This window comes from Pseudorca crassidens, chromosome 7, assembly GCF_039906515.1.
Source record: "Pseudorca crassidens isolate mPseCra1 chromosome 7, mPseCra1.hap1, whole genome shotgun sequence".
In the NCBI taxonomy this organism is placed as follows: Eukaryota; Metazoa; Chordata; class Mammalia; order Artiodactyla; family Delphinidae; genus Pseudorca; species Pseudorca crassidens.
Genome location: NC_090302.1, coordinates 23300841 through 23322496, shown reverse-complemented (window position 1 = coordinate 23322496; position 21656 = coordinate 23300841). Strand labels below are relative to the sequence as shown.

Here is a 21656-nt window from a genome sequence, read left to right as displayed (position 1 = left end):
AGTTGCGGCATGCAGGCTTCTTAGTTGCGGCATGCATGTGTGATATAGTTCCCCAACCAGGGATAGAACCCAGGCCCCCTGCATTGGGAGCGCAGAGTCTTCCCCACTGGACCACCAGGGAAGTCCCCCTAATTTAATTTTAAATGTAAAAACGGGACTAGCATTTATTGAAAGTTCTCTGGACACCAGGTAAGCAAAATGGAATCTGTAAAATTGATTTAGGTACCCATTACTGCAACAAAATGAATATATAAAGGATTTTTTTTTTTAATAATAGTGTTTATTTATTTTTGTTGACAGTTTGCTTTATTTATGGCTGTGTTGGGTCTTCGTTTCCGTGCGAGGGCTTTCTCTAGTTGTGGCAAGCGGGGGCCACTCTTCATCGCGGTGCGCGGGCCTCTCACTATCGCGGCCTCTCTCGTTGCGGAGCACAGACTCCAGACGCGCAGGCTCCAGATGCGCAGGCTCAGTAATTGTGGCTCACGGGCCCAGTTGCTCCGCGGCATGTGGGATCTTCTCAGACCAGGGCTCGAATCCGTGTCCCCTGCATTGGCAGGCAGATTCTCAACCACTGCGCCACCAGGGAAGCCCTAAAGGATTTTTTAGAAGAGAAACTTGTATTCAAAAGATCCTGTCATTGTGTTTTCAGTTTTCCTTCCAGTTAGTTATCAGCTAATGTCTGAAGTTCCTATCCATAAGCGATGTGGTCTCTAACCCTGACTTCTGTTTTTTCTCTTTTTCCCAGAAGGCTCCCGAGCTTTCCGAGGATGATATCCGGCTAAAAAACGAGAGAGACAACTGTAGTGGCAATCCCCTGGAGCCTGCCACCAGCCCTCTTCCCCCAGATCACAAAAACATGGAAATTGAGGTCTCTGTTGCAGAATGTAAGAGTGTTCCCGGAATCACCTCGACTCCACATTCCATGGACCACCCCTCCCCCTTCTACTCACCCCCCCACAATGGCCTCCTCGCTGATCACCATGAATCTCTGGATAATGATGTGGCCAGAGAGATCCGATATCTAGACGAGGTGTTGGAGGCCAGCTGCTGTGATTCTGCTGTGGACGGAACCTACAACGGCACGTCTTCCCCAGAGCCTGGAGCAGCCATCTTGGTGGGGAGCCCAAGCCCACCTGCCCACACGGCCGTCCAGCCGGAACCCACCGAGAGAGTGGCTGGCAGGCAGGCTCCCCCTCCCCTGGAGCTCCATCAGAGCACCTCTGACACCATGGCAGAGGGTGAAAGAGCCAACGGCCGCCCCCCCGACCAGCCCAGAGACCTGCTGGGGAACAGCCTGCAGGTGCCCGTGAGCCCCAGCTCCTCCACCAGCTCGCGGTGTTCCTCCCGAGACGGAGAGTTCACGCTCACCACGCTGAAGAAGGAAGCCAAGTTCGAGCTGCGTGCCTTCCACGAGGACAAGAAGCCCTCCAAGCTCTTTGAGGACGACGAGAGTGAAAAAGAACAGTACTGCGTCAGGAAAGTGAGGCCTTCAGAAGAGATGCTGGAGCTGGAAAAGGAGAGGCGAGAACTCATCCGGAGTCAGGCCGTGAAAAAGAATCCTGGCATCGCCGCCAAATGGTGGAACCCTCCGCAGGAAAAGACCATCGAGGAGCAGCTGAACGAGGAACATCTGGAGTCGCACAAGAAGTACAAGGAGCGCAAGGAGAGGAGGGCGCAGCAAGAGCAGCTGCTGATCCGGCGGCAGCCGGCCGCGCCGCAGCTCGGCGCGGCCCCTGCGTCCTCTCGAGAACGTTCCAGCGTGACTGACAGCGCGAAGGAGGACATCGTCACGGAGCAGATAGACTTCTCCGCGGCTCGCAAACAGTTCCAGCTGATGGAGAATTCCAGGCAAACAGTGGCCAAGGGCCAGAGTACACCCAGGCTCTTCTCCATCAAGCCCTTCTACAGACCTCTGGGACCAGTCAACTCAGACAAGACACTGACCATCTCGAGACCAGCTTCTGTTGGGGGACCTCCCGAAGACTCTTCAGCAGCCAAGGGACAGAAAGCCCACTGTGCCCTGGAGAGCCAGTCTTCTGGAGGAGGGGGCCAGGGCAGCACAGCTCCTCAGGGGAAGGAAGGGCCGTACAGTGAGCCGTCCAAACGCGGGCCCTTATCCAAACTGTGGGCAGAGGACGGCGAGTTTACAAGTGCCCGGGCTGTCCTCACCGTGGTCAAGGATGACGAACCTGGGATTTTGGATCAGTTTTCAAGGTCAGTCAATGTCTCTTTGACTCCAGAGGAACTTGACTCCGGCTTGGATGAGCTGTCGGTGAGGTCCCAGGATACCACCGTCCTGGAGACCCTGTCCAATGACTTCAGCATGGACAACATCAGTGACAGTGGGGCCTCCAACGAGACAACCAATGCCCTCCAGGAAAATTTGCTGGCTGATTTTTCTCTGCCCCAGACTCCCCAAACTGACAACCCCTCGGAGGGCCGAGGAGAAGGTGTCTCCAAGTCATTCAGTGATCATGGTTTCTATTCCCCTTCGTCCACGCTGGGAGACTCTCCATCGGTTGATGACCCCTTGGAATATCAGGCTGGTCTCCTGGTGCAGAATGCCATTCAACAAGCCATAGCTGAGCAAGTGGACAGAGCTGTGTCTGAAACCAACAAGGGTGGAGCCGAACAGCAGGGACCTCAAGCAAGTCTGGAGGAAGCTGGAACTGGGGCTTCCAGCTCAGAGAAGCCGCAGAGCATGTTTGAACCACCTCAGGTGTCCTCCCCTGTTCAAGAGAAAAGGGATGTGTTGCCAAAGATTCTGCCTACTGAAGACAGGGCGCTCAGGGAAAGGGGGCCCTCCCAGCCACTGCCGGCAGTGCAGACCAGTGGCCCAATAAACATGGAGGAGACCAGACTGGAAGGGAGCTACTTCAGCAAGTACTCAGAGGCAGCTGAGTTGAGAAGCACAGCCTCACTCTTGGCCACTCAAGAGTCCGATGTGATGGTTGGGCCCTTCAAGCTGAGGTCCAGGAAGCAGCGGACTTTGTCCATGATCGAAGAAGAGATCCGAGCAGCCCAGGAAAGGGAAGAGGAGCTGAAGAGGCAGAGACAAGTCTTGCAGAGTACCCAGAGCCCCAAGGCAAAGAATGCCCCATCACTGCCCTCCCGAACATCGTGCTACAAAACTGCTCCAGGTAAGTGGAGTGCCGCGGACCAGAGACAGATGCTGCAGCAATCGGTGTTGCCGATTCCAGCTTTCAGGGTTGTATATATGTGGACCCTCCTCTGTGTGTGGCTGGAATCGGTGTCAGGGGGACACTGGAACGGGGATTTCAGTGTTCGGAGACACACATTGGGAGTGTCAGAGTGTCCTCTGGAAGAACCCTGAGCCTAGATGGTGTTTGCCATTTCCCCAAGGATGTAATAGCTCCTTTCTTGTCCTTCTGCTGTGGTCTTGGTTTACTGTGGAGAATTGTTCTCTCTTGTCTGAGGGAGAGGCTATGTGTGGCACAGACCCAGAGTCGGCCCTTGGGGGGACTGTATTGATGTCAGTATCTGCAGTTAAATCAAACCTGTCTGATTTGGGGATGTCTTCTCCTAACCCCTTCTGAATGCTGAGTGTCTTCCCAGCAATGACAGTTATGGGTTGGTGTTGCAGATCGACCCATAGAAGATGTTTTGGTCCATCTTCTGTATAATTGATCTTTATGGATTTGTCTTTCTTTACATCTTTCTTTAAGTCACCATAAAACAATTACTTTGGAATCAAGGTGGTCTCCTCTATTTGTGTCCTGTGACCCTTTTGGAGAAGTTGAGTTCCTATATGTAAAGGCAGTCCTCTAATCTTCTCCCATTGCCTGGACAGTCCCTATCTTGAATACTTTGTATAGATGGTTGACGTTAATTACAGTGGGAATTATTGTTGCTACTATTATGGATAACACTGTGACGAGTAATTTTTATTTCTCATTTGGACATGATGGCACTTGGGGAACCACACATCCTACCAAAGAGAAGAGCTGCTCACGGTGTGGTCCAAGCTAGTTCATGACTCTTCCTGATCCAGGCTAAGTACAGGCACAGGGAGTGAGCATTTGAAAACTCTTGGAGCAATTTGATAGTGTCCTCAAATGAAAGTGTGGGATTTTGTATTTTTTTAATGGATGGTCCATAATAGATTGGGCAGAAAAACTGTTCCTTCACTAGAGATAATTTAAGAAGTCTTGCCTTAACATACAATTACTGGCATTTCTCTTGGTCCATCCAGATCTTAAGCCCATTGACACTTGGCTTCCATCAAATCTATAATAACACAAGTGAACTCTTCCCATTATTAACTTTTAAATTTGAAATAATCTCAAAGCCAAAGGGAAGTTCCCTAGTTAAATACAAATATCTTTTTTATTCTGAATTAAGAGTAAATTGCCAGCATGATGCTTGCTCACCCCCAATTTTGTAGAATGTCCCTCAGTTTGGGTTTGCCTGATGTTTTCACATGATTACGTTCAGGTTATGCATGTTTGGTAGGAATACCACAGAACTGATGCTTATTCTTCTTACAGCATCCAGTCAGGTAGTACGTGGTGTCAGTTTGTCCCATTACAGGGACAGATGTTAACTTTTTTCACATGATGCTAATTTTGATCGCTTGATTGAGGGTTTCTGTACAATAGTTACTTTTTCCCTTTGTAATTAACAAATATTTTGTGGTGAGATGCTTTGGTACCACGTAATCTTTATCTCACTCCTCTTCAGACTTTAAATCTATCTGTCTATCTATCTATCTATCTATGACAGATGGTCTCATGGATTCCTATTCTATTTAGTGGGTTATAATCCATTTCTATTGTTATTTTTATCCTGAATTGTTCAAATATAGTTCACAGGAGCCCTTTCAGGCTAACTTCAGTGTCCTTTTGACATGTCCCCATTTTTCTTTGGGCATATCTTTACTTTCTGGTGCCACAAGATGTTCCAATCTCATCTTATACTTTCCTAACCCTGAAATCAGCCTTTTCAACAAAGAGCACTAGTTCCTTTCAGTGGAGAGTGGTATTTAGAAACCAAAGTCTGAGTGTTTGATGTGCTCGTTGCTGTTGGATAGGCACTGCTCTCAGGCACTCTCAGTGGTCAGAATTAGAGAATATATACACATTCTATCTATCTGTCAGTTGATTGATTGATTAATCAATCTATCTACCTACCTATCTTGAAAACCATGAGCTCACCCTGATACCTTTAATTCTACTCTAATACCACTGGGTTCATTTTCTCTCTTTCCATATTTGTAACCTCCTCCTTGACAACAAGGTACCTGGTTCCTATTATCCTCAATATATTTATTATTTGATCAAACCCCTCCCCCCTTATGGAACCAATCTACTATTTTCCTCACCAAACATGGGTTCAAGTGTCACTTTCTGGGTGGCAACTGCTGTTTCCTGTCACCAACACCCTCTTCACCCAGCTTGTGCTCCAACATCCTGTGCTGGGTCACCCGTGTCCCTTCCCACCCTGCTCTGGCTCCAGCACACCACTCTGGGCCACTGGGGTTCCTCCCACCCTCCCTGCAGACACTCATCTTGTTCAGCCCCACCTAATAGCTTTTGGACTAAATTATTCAGGAAGGAAAGGGAAGGGAGCAGGAAGAGGGAGAGCATGGTGACTTTCTTGATATGTTGTTTTTTTTTTTGTTTTGCGGTACACGGGCCTCTCACTGTTGTGGCCTCTCCCGTCGTGGAGCACAGGCTCCGGACGCGCAGGCTCAGCGGCCATGGCTCACGGGCCCAGCCGCTCCGCGGCATGTGGGATCTTCCCGGACCGGGGCACGAACCCGTGTCCCCTGCATCGGCAGGCGGACTCTCAACCACTGCGCCACCAGGGAAGCCCCTCTTGATATGTTTTTTAATGCCTTCAGGTCATGGAGCAATGGCCAGCTGAGTGTTTGAGGCAAAGAAAACTTTCAGAAGAGGCTCTTTGTCTGTGCTTAACAGTGACTGGTTGGCTTTTCCCAAAGATCCTTACTTGTTGAGTTCACTTTAAAGTCTTGTTGTGGGATGGCTTGGCACAGAGATGCCAGCTGGGCTTTCCATATGGGATCCTAAAAAAAGTTTTGGTACCACTTGAATTCAGCCCAGTCTGGGGAGCCTGCTTCACCAGTAAGTGATTGCAAAGGGCCTGCATAAGAACCTGCAGCCTCACTGGTGGAGGAAGTTTCTGCAGGCATCTCAGCAACTTCTGCTCACATGGCAGGCAGATTCCATGGCTCTCTTATCAGTTACAGCTGGCTTCACTTACCTAGCCCTCCCTTTATATGATTTCATTATAAAACCTTCTCTACACTGCATATGCTCAGTGGTATTTTCAGTTTTCTTCACTCCATCTCTAATTAAACCCCTTACCTTATTGCTCCATACTTTACTTCTAGCACACAAACGAAAATTAAGACATCTCCACAGTTTCCTCTAGTTCCCTGACCTGCTGTGGTCCGTCATGCTTCCCGCCAGGCTTAAAACAGGACAGAGTCCTAATGTCTGCTTTCAGCATCCCAGTAGCCCCATACCGATTTCTCCCGTACTTCCTCCTATGCTAATGCTGATCTCCTCCCCCATAGCCCATCCGCATAGGCTTGGTTTCTGCTCCTTTAGTAAGATGGTAGTTCATCCATGCAAGTCTGCACCCTGCTTGGGTCTGGTTGTCACATTGACCACAGTCATGATAGATAACGTGTGTGCAGCTCACTTCTTCACATTTACCTCTAGAACATTGAAAGTAGGTGGCAGGGCTTCCCAGAATTACAACCTGGATTGAAAGAAGCTGAATGCAAAAGGTAATTTTTTTCTATCCATGCCTGGAAACGTTTAGAGTAATGCTTAGCCAGCCAGCTTCCAAGTTCGTGATCAGGAAGGAGGCCCACATATCACTCTTAGCAGCCAAACCGGACCTTTCATGGCCAGGGTCAGAACTGCTGGCTCCAACTCTGGTTTTGTGAATGCAGATGTTGCTGAGTTCCTACCCCATTTCATGCCGGTAGAGGTGACTCAGCTGGGTCACTGCATGACACAGAGTGACAATTTGATATTAGGTGATGAAAAATATAATTTTTAACATCTCCTCTGGTAGAAATTATGCTGGTGACATGATGGAATCCTGAAATCTTAAGGCAAGTAAAAGCCACTGAGAGCCAAGATGTGATAAGGAAAGAGAAGTGCTTTCCAACCATTTCCCAGGTGTTGAAAAGATACTTGTTTTTTGCTTTTGGTTCCCTTACCTTTCGAGATGGAAGATGATGAGATTTCTATTTTTGAAAGGATGTAATCATTTTCAAAGACCGTTTATTAGGAAAAATTATATGGAAATTGAATCTTGTTGGTTCTTGCATGACTTTTAACAGAAGAAGGTCCACTTAAATAGGGCTTGTGTGGCATTTGTTCATACAGAAGTGAACAAGGCAGATAAAGTCCCCGCCCTCAGGGAACTTACAGTTCAGTAACAGAAACATCAAAGAAAGGTGGCAGTTTCATAACAGAGAAGCGTGGAGACCTGTGGAAGATCAGAGCAAGGAAGACCGCCTCACTGGGGGGATAAGGAAAGTCTTCCTTTCTTGGGAAACTATCATCTAAGTTTTGAATTGAAGGAGTTGGGTTGGGTTCAGGGGGTGGGGGAGATCGTTCAGGTTAAAAGGAAGGGCACCTACAGAGGAAGAGAACTTGGCATGTTTGAGGTGCCTAAATAAAGTTAGGGTGGATTAAAAGAAGAGATTTAAAACAAAACAAAAGACAGTTGATTTGGAGCCAGTGAAGAGCTATGTAAATCATGTCAAAGGTTTTAGATTTTAGACTTTATCCTGCGGTCAGTGGGAAGCCAGTGAGGATTTTCCAAGGGGTAATTATCTCCACAAATCTCCAAGCTGTCCTGCCTTCAGCCATGAATTGATGAATTAAAAGTCTTCCTGCTTTCCTGAGTCCATTCCACCGGCTTTTTTTCTATGTACGTCTAAAGGCCGGCCGCCATCTTGACGAGTGCCCTGGGTTATGGGAGAGGCCATGCTCCCAAGAATGAACACATGTGGGCCTCCTCTTGATGGTACTTAGAAGTAGAGAATAAAGGAAGCACTTAGGCAGGTGCACAAGCCCGATTTGAAGGTGTAACCCACGCACTTTTGTAAAACACCCTTGAGGAATGAGTTTGGGAGGAAAACCCAAACATTTCACCGAAGTTACACTTTAGACCTGTTAAAATGTCTTTTCATAGGAGGGGTAGCAGCAGACAGTTCTCTCTTTAGTGCCTGTGTCTATTATTAGATATCCTGGTTTCACTTCCAAGTTCTAGGCAGGCCGGAGAAACCCAGTTAGTTAGGTGATGATTAGCTTAGGTTTTGGAACTAGTTTGCATTTTCATGCCAGGTGTCAAGTTGATTTACCAAGTCAGACAGTTTGCCCAATGGGACATTCTGGAGAGCTGTCAAGGAAAAGATGTGGGTATTGAGTCCCATAACCTGTCTGTTTAGGTCTTTTAATATGTGGAAAGATACGTTAGTTATACCTCTTATAAAAATAAGATTTCCAAGGTGTTTTGACTTCTGTTGTCAGTTTGAATTGAATGCACATGTGATGTTCATTACATTATTATAAAGCTTATTGACTGGGTCATTTTCCCTTCATTATCTCCCAATATCACAAAGAAAACTCCTAGATAGAAAAAAAATGTTTATATCAGCACAATATTCAGAGCTTGGTGCCTTTGTTCCATGCTGAATTAGAGCTGAATGAGGCCAAGTCTCACTTGAGATAGCCTCAGTCCTCCACAGTAGAAGACCTTGGTGTGGGTGACTGACAGAAGGATTCCCTCCCCGGCCCAGGTGAGAGAGAGCGCTTCTTCAGGAGTGTACAGTGTTTCCCTTTGCTGCAGGCAGGTACAAATTGCGTATCTTGTAGGGGCACAGCTGGCTGTGTGAAGGTTCTAAAGCTGAACGTGGAGTATCCTACAGATGATTATGTATACCGCCAAGTTCCTTGAACATTCTCTGGTGACCGAAGTATAATCACAGTAGCTGCAACTCACCGAGACCTTAAAGCCCAGTACTGTAATTCACACACAGTTATTTCTCATTTTCTCAGGTAACCCTCCCAACAGCTATCTAGGATAGAATCCAAATGACCCAAACTCTTGAGACCAGATATATTCCACATTTTTCTGATTTTAGAAAGGCCGTGAAGTGTCCATACCATTATTTAGAAAAGCAGTGCAACGCATGTACTATTGTTGAACACACCCAGTGGAGTCTGGGGCTGCACCTGTCATCAAATTCGATTTCTGCTGTGAAACTTAGAGTTTGTTCTATTAAGTGGGATCAATAAAGACCAAGAAGAACCTCATGCTGGTTCACCTCGGGTTTTGCTGCCAAGTAAGTTATGATAAAACTTAGTTTTAATGGTTCCTCTGTGCTTTCAGAACTTAATTTCAGTGCTCCAAACTACAACAGTCAAATTGCTGGTGCTGTCCAAAGATCTGGGCAGATGGCGAGGGACTAGCATCGTCCATGTCAGCCATCTAGCCTGGCTGCTTTTGTGAATTCTTTCTGAAAGTTCATGCCCCAGGAGGAAGCTCAGTCATTCACTCTGGAGACAGGCTCATTGCCTGAAAACGTTGAAAGGACTGGGAGCTCAAGCAAGGAATCCATTTCTTAATTTGAGGAGGCGCAGGGATAAGCGTTCACTCCACTACCTGACTAGGTTTGGCGGAGTTGGGCCAACGCTGGCCAAATTCATTTACTGGTGGTCATTGAACACCACGTCTGCTCTCTGCTGTTCTCCTTTGCTCTTTAAGATTGTTCCTTCTGCCTTGGATCAGAAACTCCCTGTATTTTTATTTATCTGAACCCAGTGAATATGTTCATTTTTAAAAACACATGCCATTTGGGAAGGAATTGGTAAGAAAAGGTTAGGTCGAAGTAGGGTTCGGCAAGGGGTGAACGTTGAAGGTGTGCAGTGAGGTCAGAACTTCGCAAGGTACAGAATTCAAAGTTCTTTTTGGACATTGCCTTCAGTGGTTTGAAAAGGGCAACTGTCATGGTTAAACCCATCACCTTCACTCCTGACAAGATACAGACTGTGGTCTTTCTTCTGTGACAAGCCTATGGTCATGGCTTCTGGGACGTAGAACTTTGGAGAAGAACAACACTTCCTACCTTTCCGTTTTGTAACAGCTTCTGCTGTCACTGCTGATTGTGCTGGGTCTTCTGGTACACACAGCGTCTGGGTTGTCCCTTGCTTTGCTGGGGACATCACATGGTGGCCTGGTTACTTGCCCTTTACCGATTCCTGGTTACCCCATGCTCCAAGTTAGGAGAGCTGCTTCCAAAAATTCAGACTCAACTGCACAACTGTGTGAGCCTACATACAAAGAAACATGCAGTCTTGAGCTGAGAACGAAAAGGTGATCAAAGGACCTAATTCTTGTAAGATCCCTGCTCTGTGCCCGGTAAGAAATGCGAGCTAATCTAAACCAGGCCTGGGAGCAGGATGGCCCCCGTGACTGCTGGAGTTCAGGGCAGGATATGACAGTCTCCTACTAACCATGGCAACTTGCCGTGAGCTTCCCTAGGGAGATTGATGTTTCAGAGCCATTTCATCTTTGTAAATAAGCTACTTGCTACTTAGGGGGGGAGGACTAGGGGTGGTGGTGGGAAGAGAGTGCAGGACAGGCCATTAGAGCACCAAAGAACACATTCATGTTACATGTAATGGTATTTTATTTCTCATGACCTTGAATGTAAAGGTCAAAGGTTTCCCCAAAAGTTGTATGCATCTGACATCACAGGTATTCTCAGTCTCTCTGTCTTTATTTCTCATTACTCAAATATAAATTCATACCAAAGCTGGTCAAGGAGAATTAAACATATGCTTAAATGTGACAGTCATTTTTCTGGATTCATATCTGAAGTTCGAATCCTGATTCCACTGCTTGTTAGCTGTGTAACTAACTTACTTCACCTCTCTAAACCACAGTTTCTTCATCAGTAAAACGGGAATAAAATAGTACCAACCTCATCAGTAAGTTAGTACAGTCAGTGCCTGGTGCACAAAAGGCTTCCAATAAGAGTTGTTTTTATTGCAGGTTTTTTAAAAATTAATTAATTTATTTTTGGCTGCATTGGGTCTTTGTTGCTGTGCACGGGCTTTCTCTAAGTTGCGGCGAGTGGGGCCTACTCTTCTTGCGGTGCGCGGGCTTCTCATTGCGGTGGCGTCTATTTGTTGTGGAGCACGGGCTCTAGGCGCGCGGGCTTCAGTAGTTGTGGCACGAGGGCTCAGTAGTTGTGCCTCACAGGCTGTAGAGCGCAGGCTTGGTAGTGGTGGTGCACGGGCTTAGTTGCTCCACAGCATGTGGGATCTTCCCGGACCAGGGCTAGAACCTATGTCCCTTGCATTAGCAGGCAGATTCTTAACCACTGCGCCACCAGGGAAGTCCCATTACTGCAGTTTTTGTTCTAAGAAAAGACCTAGAAAACCTTAGCAGAGTTACTTATGAGTTATTCTTCTGCAGCTACTGGAGCCCTGATGCAAATGATACAACATGCTTTTATAAAATTGCTTTCTAGTCCTAGCTGAGATTTATTCATAGTTACTTCTTTAGAATTAAAGTTTCTCATATAAAATCAGAGTTCAAGAATTAGCTTTCAGTAGTCAGCTGTGATTTCAAAAAACAAAGGCCATTATGAAGCATGTTGGGTGACAGTGAAATTACAAATTACCGTGAAAATATTTTCTTTTTTGGGGAGGGGGGTGATAATATTCATAGAGCTAAGCTCACTGTGTTGGTAGAAATGTGTTTAACCAAAAGATCTTCGTGGGGCAATTGCTACTTACCATGATTTTTATCCTTACTGTTTTAATTAAATATTTTTCTTTTTTTGGTCTTAAACTATGCTTCCCCTGCAGATGCAAAACTCTTTCCTTCTCCAGTTTTCATTTTCCAGTTCTGTTCAGAGGAATGATCCAATATCGACAACTCATCCAACATCCCACCGTACCTTGAAGTAATAATATTTGTAAGTTTCTCAGACTTGTGTCGCCAGGCAGGGGTGTTTCTCATTTCTGAGCTAGGCTTATATTCTGAAGATGCGTATCATTGCATTCTCCCACCCCTGGGGCCTTCAAAGGAGGAGATGAAAGGACCAGGGACTAGCTCTTGGTGTGTGGGTCATAGCTGGAACCATACAAGCCCATGGACTCCGGATCTGACAGGCAGGATATTCCCTTGTATTGGCAGGAAGTGGAATTTAAAATGCAAGTCTGAGCCCCTTTCTTTCTGGTGATCTGCGAGTCGTTTAGATGTTTGCAAGCTCACCCCAAGGCTCCGTGAAGAAAGGAGATCATTGAGGGGCCTTGGGCCAAAGCATGTTATCTGGTGGGCGTCTTTGTTCGGTTTGGTTTTTAAATAAGAGTGGGTGATGGCTTTTTCCTTTCTTTTGAGAAATGTAGAAACAAAGGATCTTTGATTTTTAAGACGTCAGATGCCATGTGTATAGAATATGATAATCACCAAAATCCTAATGTTTGACCAAAATAATTTTCTTAACTGTGGGAATCCACCCTCTTGGCTTTTTAGAAGTTACTCCTCTTCTTATAGAGGGAGGGTGTGGGCTGTCATGGATGGCAGCAGCTGTGTACTGAGGACATGCAGCCCTAGCTCTAGTTTCCCTTGGGTGGGAAGAATTGCGGGTTTTTCTCTCTGCCCCCATCAGCACAGGGAAATCCATCTTGTTTGGAGGATCCAGAAACGCAGTCAAGGCGTGGCTTTTTCTCTCTGGACAGGGCGTGGCTTAACTACTTAAAGAAACAGGAAACACAAATTCATGTTTCCTAGTTTTTTCTTCCACTAATCATGGGAGACAGCATTTACTAATTTGGAGTGAAATTCTGCTTCCCCCACTCTGCTCCGTAGTCTGCCTGTGAGAGTCACCAGTGAATGTGACCAGTGCTTCTCTAAGACCCCAGGAGGTGTCAGCTCAGTAGCTCCCCTGGGCCTGTGTGTGCTACCTGGTGAGACAGAAAGGCTTCCGGATCTGCCTGGTCCATGAAGGTTAAAGCCCCAGCTTTATTAGCATGTGTGGTAATACTTAAAAGAAAAAAATTCTGGTTTGTTTTATAATTTAAAATTAATTCATGCTTATTGTAGAAAAAAACTTGGAAAGTAAAGAATAAAGGTAAAAGGCAAAGTGATTCATAATCCTAACTACTCCCTGCCTAGTTTTTCTCATGCACACATGTGCCTGGAAGATAACATTGGGTCTACATGTGTATTAGTTTCATATTGCTGCTGTAACAAATCACCACAAATATAGTGGCTTAAAACAACACAAATTTATTATCTTATAGTTCTTGAGGTCAGAAATCTGAAATGTGTCAGCTATGTACTGAATTGTGTCCCCTCCCAAATTCAGTATGTTGTTGAACGCCTAACCTCCAATGTGATGGTATTTGGAGATGAGGCCTTTGGGAGATAGTAAGGGTTAGATGAGGTCATGAGAGTGGGGCCCTCATGATGGGATTAGTGCCCTTATAAGAAAAGGCACCAGAGACCTTGTTCTCTCTCTGTGATGTGTGGACACAGCAGGAAGGTAGCCATCTGCATGATAGGAAGAAAGCTCTCACCAGAACCTGACCATGCTGGTACCCATACTGATCTGACACTTCCAGCCTCCAGAACTGTGAGAAAATAATTTCTGTTTTTTAAGCCACCCAATCCATGGTATTTTGTTATGACAGTTCAAACACACTAAAATAGTGTCCTTCTGTGCTAAAATCAAGATCTTGGCAGGGCTGTGTTTCTTCTGGAGGCTCTTGGGGAGAATCCATTTCCCTCCCTTTTCCAGTTCTAGAGGCCATCTACGTTCCTTGGCTTGTGGCCCCTTCCTCCATATCCAAAGCCAACAGTATAGTATCTTCAAATCTCTCTCTCTCTCTCTCTCTCTCTCTCTCTGACCCTCCTGCATCTCTTTTATGAGGACCCTTGTGATTACACCAAGCCCAACTGGATAATCTTGGATAGTGTTCCCATCTCACAGTCTTTAACTTAATCATACCCGCAAAGTCCTTTTGCCATGTAAGGTAAATATTCACAGGTTTGGGGGATTAGGGTTTGGACATCTTTGTGGAAGCCATTATTCTGCCAACCACAAGACTGTTCATCTTATCCTGACTAGGTTTTACCATGTGTCATGTGTGCACTTTTGTTTTCTTTTACACAGCTAATAAGTAGTGAGTTAGGATTTGAACCCAAGCAGTCCAACTCCGGAGCCTGCTCTCCTAAACCCCTGCAGTATTTCTGCTTTTGTAACCTGCTTTTTCTCTTAATGTATTTTGAATATTTTCCCATGTCCATAACTATTCCTCTAAATTTGAGAGACTAAAACATGACTTATAATGGCTAAATAATACTCCATCATCTGAATAAGCCACAACTAATTTAACCATTCTCTTATAGTCAGATGCCTTTGTTGTTTCCACATATGTAAATTATAAGCAAACAAACAAACAATGGTGAAAGTTCTTGTACGTAAGCTTTGTGCCCATACTTATTAGTTGAACTTGTGCCCATAAGTTAGTAGTCAGTGGTTAACTAGTATACACTAGAGAATAGTATTTTCCAAATTGTTTTCCTCAAGATATTAATAGGGATTCTATGAAATGAGGTTCTGTGGTTAAATAAATTTGAGAAACGCTGCACCCCCATTCCTAAACTAGAGATCCACAATCATATTAGCACTAAAACCTTAGAGAAGTCCCCTGGTAAGGAAATCTATCTTGTTTTATCATTAAAGCTTTCTTTAGTCGAGTGTTTCTCAAACTTATTTGACCAATGACCTTTTGACCGTTTGCAGTGTTGCGTAGTATCCTTACAAAGCTAAGGTAATAGGATGTGATTTTAGAAACATGGCTTTGGAATCATCCCAGCCAAGTGAAGCTGCTTATCCTCAAACATCTTTAAATGCTTAAGTCTAAAATGACTCTAGATGGAACAGTTTGGACAAGATCATATGTATGAAGTAAACTCGAGTACGTTTTCTGCCGTCCACTTTGAATTCCAGTCTAGCTTTCTTCTGTTGGTTCCTATGTCAGTTAAGCTCACGTTGTCCCTGCTCCCTGCTCTGTAAATGTCAGGGACCAGGCCTTGGCCAGGACCACCACAGGTCTGCCTTGAGGTCTGCGTGACACTTACTGTTCATGTTGTTTCTGGGATCCTTCAAGAGAGCTATTTTGTAGAGTGTTCAGCCCAGGTGAGAAACTAGATAGCAGGATGTTTATCATTGAAAATAGAGGCCACTTTCAGCTGCCGTCAGCTATGCAGTCATTCACCAGGTGAATAGACTTATATGAGAACAAGTTTTGATGGGACAAGTGGGGATGGGACCTGGGGGTACTGGGGAAGTGCTGGATGCACGCCAAGGAACACCAAAGATAACCATCATTGTTTGGGGATTCTAATGAGATTTGTCCTCGGGGCCAAGGAACTTCAAAGTGCTTTCCAAGGCCATAAAAGATGAGACAGACTTCCCAAGCTTTGCATCACATTTATGTCATGATCCCCCTGGCCCGAACAGTGGTGGTGTCTGCAGTGTCTGTTACTGGTGGAAGAGCACGAGAAGTTTTTTCACCATCCTAATCAAAGAGAAAACTTGATTAAGCTGCAAGCTTCGTCCCTCTCCAGCTTTTTGATGGCCTGTGTGGTTCCTAAGATTGCGTGAGAATTCCAGTCCTGGTTGGAACCGTACTGGAGGTAGGGTGATTGGAGATCACGGTAGAGAAGGCCAGCCAAGCCGACTTCCCCAGATGTCAACCAGCCCAGAAGTCCGGGGTTGGGGCTCCCTTTCTCTGGAGACCTGTGACAGCTTCTCCTGAGGCTCTGATGTGGCCTTGGTTATCTGAACTCTTCTGTTCTCTCCAGGACCTCTCAGCCACCTTCTCTTTGGAAGACACTGCTCCAGACCCGCTAAGCTAGTCTTTGGTTCCTGTTACTCATGTGACCTCTAGTGGCTGTAACCGGCAAAACTTGCTCCGGGGATGGGTTTCATTTTGCTGGCATACTAAGAAATGAGCAGGAAATGTCCACTTCTTTATAGTAACTTTTCACGCTCTTTACGATTCTCTTTCAGCACACATCCAATTATATAATTTAGCAACAGTCAACACAATTTGGGTTCCAGACCTGACTCTGATTGTTACTAACTAATGTAATTTGGATTGATGTTAAGCATCTGAGCCTCCATGGTCTAAATTGTTCAGAGATGTCATGACATTCACCCTGACTACATCCCAGGGTGGTTGTAAGGATCAAATGACATGAAGCCTATCAATGAAATGCCATATAAACGTGTTTGTTATTACTCCAAAGCCATCGCGTCTGTGGTTCTGTAGACCAAGATGGTTTTATTTCATGTGCTTTGGTGAAGGCGTTTAAACACTTTGCTCAGATTCTGTATTGGGAATTCTGTCCCAATCCACAAGCATTTAATAAGTGGCTGCTCTGTATATTTCATAATGGACTTGCTGATTCATTCAACAGCCTGAACTCCTGCCTTGTGGGATTCAGCATTGACCAGGACAGACAAGGTCCTCCTCTAATGGAGTTTACATTCAGATGAGTTAGGGGGATTCATAGACCGATTGAAATGGTCCCTATCTTCAGGTGACTTTACAGCTTTATTGAGAAGAAAAGCTTAAACAACCCGATTGATACAGTCAGTATGTGAAAAAGGCTTTCCCAGAAGTGTAAACAAAGTATTATGAGGCAGGGGTGGTATATGTGAAAGGGTGAAGTTAGAGGCACTGAATATGTACTATGCTTTCTAGAAGTTTAATGCTGGAGGGTTGGCTGGTGGGAGATGATTTGGACACTTGAGAGGTCAATTAGAAAGTGACCAACCTGGTCATGTGGTATCTATTTCTAGTTTTAGAAGAGTTGTGAAATTTTTATGCAGAATTTCCCATGAAATTGCTCATTCTTACTCCATAGACATATTGTTCTTTGAGATTCCAAATAAATACTAACTAGACTCATTGGATGCTTGCCATTCTAAATATTAACTTTATAAATATTAATTTAGTTCTTGTACCAACCGTATGAGGTAGGTACTTCTATCAACATACCAATTTTACAGATTAGGAAACTGAGATAGAAAAACTTCAAAAAAAAGGCAAGTAACTTGCCCTAAGGGTATTTGGCTGCTAACTAATGAGCTCAAACCCAAGCAGGCTGGCTCTAGAACTGCATGCTCACCACTGGGCTGTATTGTTTCCTCAAAGCTTCATTTTAAAAGTCAATCAGGGACTTCCCTGGTGGTGCAGTGGTTAAGAATCCACCTGCCAATGTAGGGGACACAGGTTCGAGCCCTGGTCTGGGAAGATCCCACATTCCGCAGAGCAACTCAGCCTGTGCGCCACGACTACTGAGCCTGCGCTCTAGGGCCCCTGCTCCGCAACGAGAAGCCCAAGCACACCTCAGCGAAGAGTAACCCCCGCTCACCGCAACTAGAGAAAGCCCATGTGCAGCAATGAAGACCCAACGCAACCAATAAATAAATAAATAAAAGTTAAAAATAAAATAAAAGTCAATCAGAATTTTTAGAGATACACACTACGTATTCAGGGGTAATATTGCCTGAGGTCTGAGATTGCTTTAAATATTTTAGTACAGGAGGGTGGGAGGAAGGCAGGCAGGCAGGACAGATGGAGCAAGGGTGGTAAAATCTTGATAAATGTTTAATATAGTTGATGGGTCCATAGGTGTCATGATAGCATTCCCCGATTTCCATAATAAAAAATAGAAACCGTTTCTAGAGAATTTGAAGATTGAAGACCTTAAAATATTTGTAACCTTACTGTTAATATCAAAAGACTTTTTATCGATGATCTGGGTAATTGAGGTCAAAGCAATGAGTTTCACTAAGTTCACTACTGTAATGGTGGGTGTCTGTGTATTAAATGGAGTGTCTGTGTATTAAAAACCACTTCCCCACCTAACTGCCAAATGTGCTGGCCATATATATGTATTTTTTAATCAATAAAGGTTGATCTTCTTGCCAAATGTATTTGGTAGAATAGCAAAATGTTTGAGTTAGAATGGACTTCCAAGACAACTTCTCCCCAAATTCTCATTTTCTAGCTAGGGAAGTTGAAACTTGGAGAACTTAAGTGATCAGCTCAAGATTAAAGGGGGAACATTACATGATTGTCTACAGCCAACCTCATGGCTGGTTCATGGAAGAGCAGAAATTAAAACTCGGGCTTCCTGAACTCCGGGGGGCTTCCCAACTCCCATCAAAGGACCTATGCCCAGTAAAGTCCTATAGCCACCCACTCAGAGACATGGACCCCAGGCTTCACTTGTGATTCCAGCTCCATCAGGCAGTCTTGGGGGGAGTGAGGCAAAGAAAGATGAGCTGTCTTCATCTTGGGTCTGGAGGAGGTCAAATGGGTCTCTACCCTCCCCTGGTGGTTTCTGAACTTTTGTGCTTGAAATATCCATTTATTTTGTGTGTTTTCTCCACATTCCTTGTTCGGAGACCCTAGCTGTGTCTCCCATAAGGGGCATAGTTGGAAAAATCATGACTGTTGCACCTGAAGGTACTTCTCAGAGGTGCGTTTGGGGCTCTGGCAATATAACCCACTCCTTCATTGGCCAGAAGGCATTTCCCAAGAGGGTGGGATGCAGGCGGTCTTAGTGACAGTGCCTAGCATCACCACACCACTGTGGATGACTGTGGACCCAATCTTCTCATGCTGAGAATACCTGTATGGCATCTCAAAAACTAAAACCTCACCTTTCCCAAGTCTGACGCACCCCTTTTCTACAACATTGAAGCTGCTGTTGTTGGCATTCATTCCTTAAGATCCGGGATCTCAAACCTAAGTGCTTTCAGGACCGTGGCAGGTAAGGTAAAGAATGAAGCTGGCCAGTGTAAGACTGGAGTGACCTGGGAAGAACAGCTTAGTTCTCGTTCAGAGGTTTTACAACATGTGTTGTCCATACAAAAAAAACCCAGGCTGGTCATCTAACCATTGGTGACCTCTGAAAGAGAAGAAAGAGGGAAGGGAACCAGGAGACCTGGATACCATCGCCAACTCCTGGTGGCCCAGCACAGCCTTCCCTTTGTTGAGCCTAAGTTTTCCTTATCTGTAAGAAATGGGTCTTTAAGGTTCAAAGGCACCGCCACCTCTGACAGTCTGATTGTATGATCTGTGATAGAATACTTGTCCCCAAAACAACTGGAGGCAGCATCTGTCTGTCTGTCTGTCTGTCTGTCTGTCTGGCATATACCTGCAGAGTGCCTGAGAGCCCTCTTTGGTCTGACTGACTTTAAAACCGGTTTCCTTGAGGTCTTTGTTGGATGGGTTTGTGACATTAATCCTTAAGCACATTGTTCCCTGTAATAAAATGACCTGCACTTAACCATCATTCTGGTACCCCTCGGTATGTCAGAGGTTGCTTTTTTTGCCAGTGTTCTTCTCTTCTTTTCGAAAGCAGTCGTGACCAGACAAGCTTAGAAAGGGTGTTCTCTTCGTGTTGTTTCAGGGAAAATAGAGAAAGTCCAACCTCCTCCATCCCCCACACCTGAAGGTCCCAGCTTGCAGCCTGACTTAGCCCCCGAAGAGGCTGCCGGATCACAGCGGCCCAAGAATCTGATGCAGACCCTCATGGAAGACTATGAGACACACAAATCTAAAAGGCGCGAGAGAATGGATGATAGTAGTGTAAGTTTCTCCTCCTTTCCTCTTTCGCGTGTCCAAGGGTGAATTTCAGTACGGCGTACGGTACTCCGGTTCAGGCATGGATGTGTGTGCGGTTGTCTGGCCGGCACTGTGGTTCCGAACAGCACCAATGTTCAAATGTGTGGTTTAACATGCCTGCAGTTGGGTTGGGGGTTTTGCCTTGTTCTCAAAAACTTTGATCATGCAAAGAGTGGGTCTTTTGGCTGCCAAGTTCTAGTTTTGAGTCTACTGGTACGGCTAGTGCGTGAGGTGTGGGGTGTGTGTGTAGAAAGACACCGCGCAGGGGCAATGCGGGAGGAAGGACACGAGCTCCCTGAAATCACCCGCAGGCACCGGGGAGCTGATCTCAGCCATCGCTCGCCTGTTCTGTAGAGATGTTATTTCTCTAGAGAACTGTGACGATGCTATTCCTTCAGTGTCTGCTCTGGGCGATCCCTATAAATGGTACACAGTGCTCGGAAGACAGTATGTTTTGGGCTGTTACCAAGCCGGTGTGTACAGTCTGGCAGGAGAGAGCCACTTAAAATGACAGTTAAAAACCGCGTAGTTACCCTGCTACCCTCAACCCCGAGAACTTTGCACGTGACATTCCCACCAACCACAAAGGAAGTCGTCTACACTGTGGTTTCTTTCTCCAGTAAGCGGCTTAAGAGCCAGTGCTGTCCACAGCCTGCACAGCCAGGAGCCTGGGCATCAGCCTCAGGGGTCCGTGCCAACCTCCTTGGAATCCATTAGCATTTATTGAGGTAACTACCTCCTCCCCGCAAATAGCTTGGTTTGGTTGAGGATACTCCCCAGTTGACCCAGGACAGTCCTGGTTTATGCCTGTTGTCCTGGAGTAATTATTAATAGCATCATCTCCTTTCCCTCTTAAAAGCGCCCCAGTTTGGATGCTAAATTATTTGGTCGCCTTACACTTGAATGCGATGGGGCGCACAGTAGGAACTCCATGCTGATTCACTGCCTCTCGTATCCAAGCTGGCTGAGTTAAAGGTTTTCTGGAGTTGAAGCCAGATACTGAACACTTAGTGGTAAAGAAAGTAAGCAAACACACCTATGGCAGCTGAATGACCCACTTGGTGTGTCTCAGTCTCCTCTCACTTGGGTTTGAGGCCTAAATTGCTTGGAATACTGGCCCAGCTCCTCTGTTGGGCTGGAATATTTCTGGGCTGTTCCCTGTATTGTACAGTGGGATGGGCCTGGCCCTTAACGGCTGCTGCTGAGGTTTCAGCTGCCGGGGCTCCTTCTCTGAGCCTGTAGGACCTTTTCTGTCCACGAAGTCACTTTATCTGGCTCTTCTTTTCAGCCCCTTTTTAGGTATTTTCTGGAGTCTGTGACCCCCTTGAAGCTTAGGGCTATAAGGGGCTTTTCTTCAATGATTCCACACCATACATCAGCAGCTTTGGTGGAAGTTAGCTGGGATGTGTAGATGGGGAAGAACCAATGGACCACTTGCCTGTGACCCAGCTGAGTGATTTGGAAGCACACTCTCTGTATCTCTTGTGCATGCCTTTTGTGTTGAAGTGCAGGTGTTAGGGGAAAACACCATACCCAGAAGTGAAGTTACTCATTTCAGAGGCAGAGGCTGACCCACTAACACTCAGGCAGCCACCTGGTGAATGTCAACCAGGTTGGATTTTCCCTTTCACGAAGGAAGCTGCTTAGAATCAGCCCTTTTTTTTTTTTTTTTTGCGGTACACGGGCCTCTCACTGTTGGGGCCCCTCCCGTTGCGGAGCACAGGCTCCAGACGCGCAGGCTCAGCGGCCATGGCTCACGGGCCCAGCCGCTCCGCGGCATGTGGGATCCTCCCGGACCAGGGCACGAACCTGTGTCCTCTGCATCGGCAGGTGGACTCTCAACCACTGCGCCACCAGGGAAGCCCTAGAATCAGCCTTTTAACATACTGATTGCCCTTCACTTACACAGTGAAGTGATAG

The 21656-nt window shown here is 45.9% G+C and overlaps 1 protein-coding gene across 7 annotated transcripts in view; it reads left to right on the top strand.

Annotated features, from left to right (window-relative positions):
- Window positions 1-21656, top strand: part of PALM2AKAP2 (PALM2 and AKAP2 fusion) — a 646508-nt gene that overhangs the window by 612005 nt on the left and 12847 nt on the right. For 6 of the 7 annotated variants that reach the window (XM_067743691.1, XM_067743692.1, XM_067743690.1 and 3 more), the window contains 2 exons: window positions 746-3140; window positions 19522-19700. In XM_067743691.1, the coding sequence (XP_067599792.1) occupies window positions 746-3140; window positions 19522-19700 (2574 nt within the window). The remainder of the gene's footprint in view (window positions 1-745; window positions 3141-19521; window positions 19701-21656) is intronic. The other variant, XM_067743693.1, reaches the window with a different exon arrangement.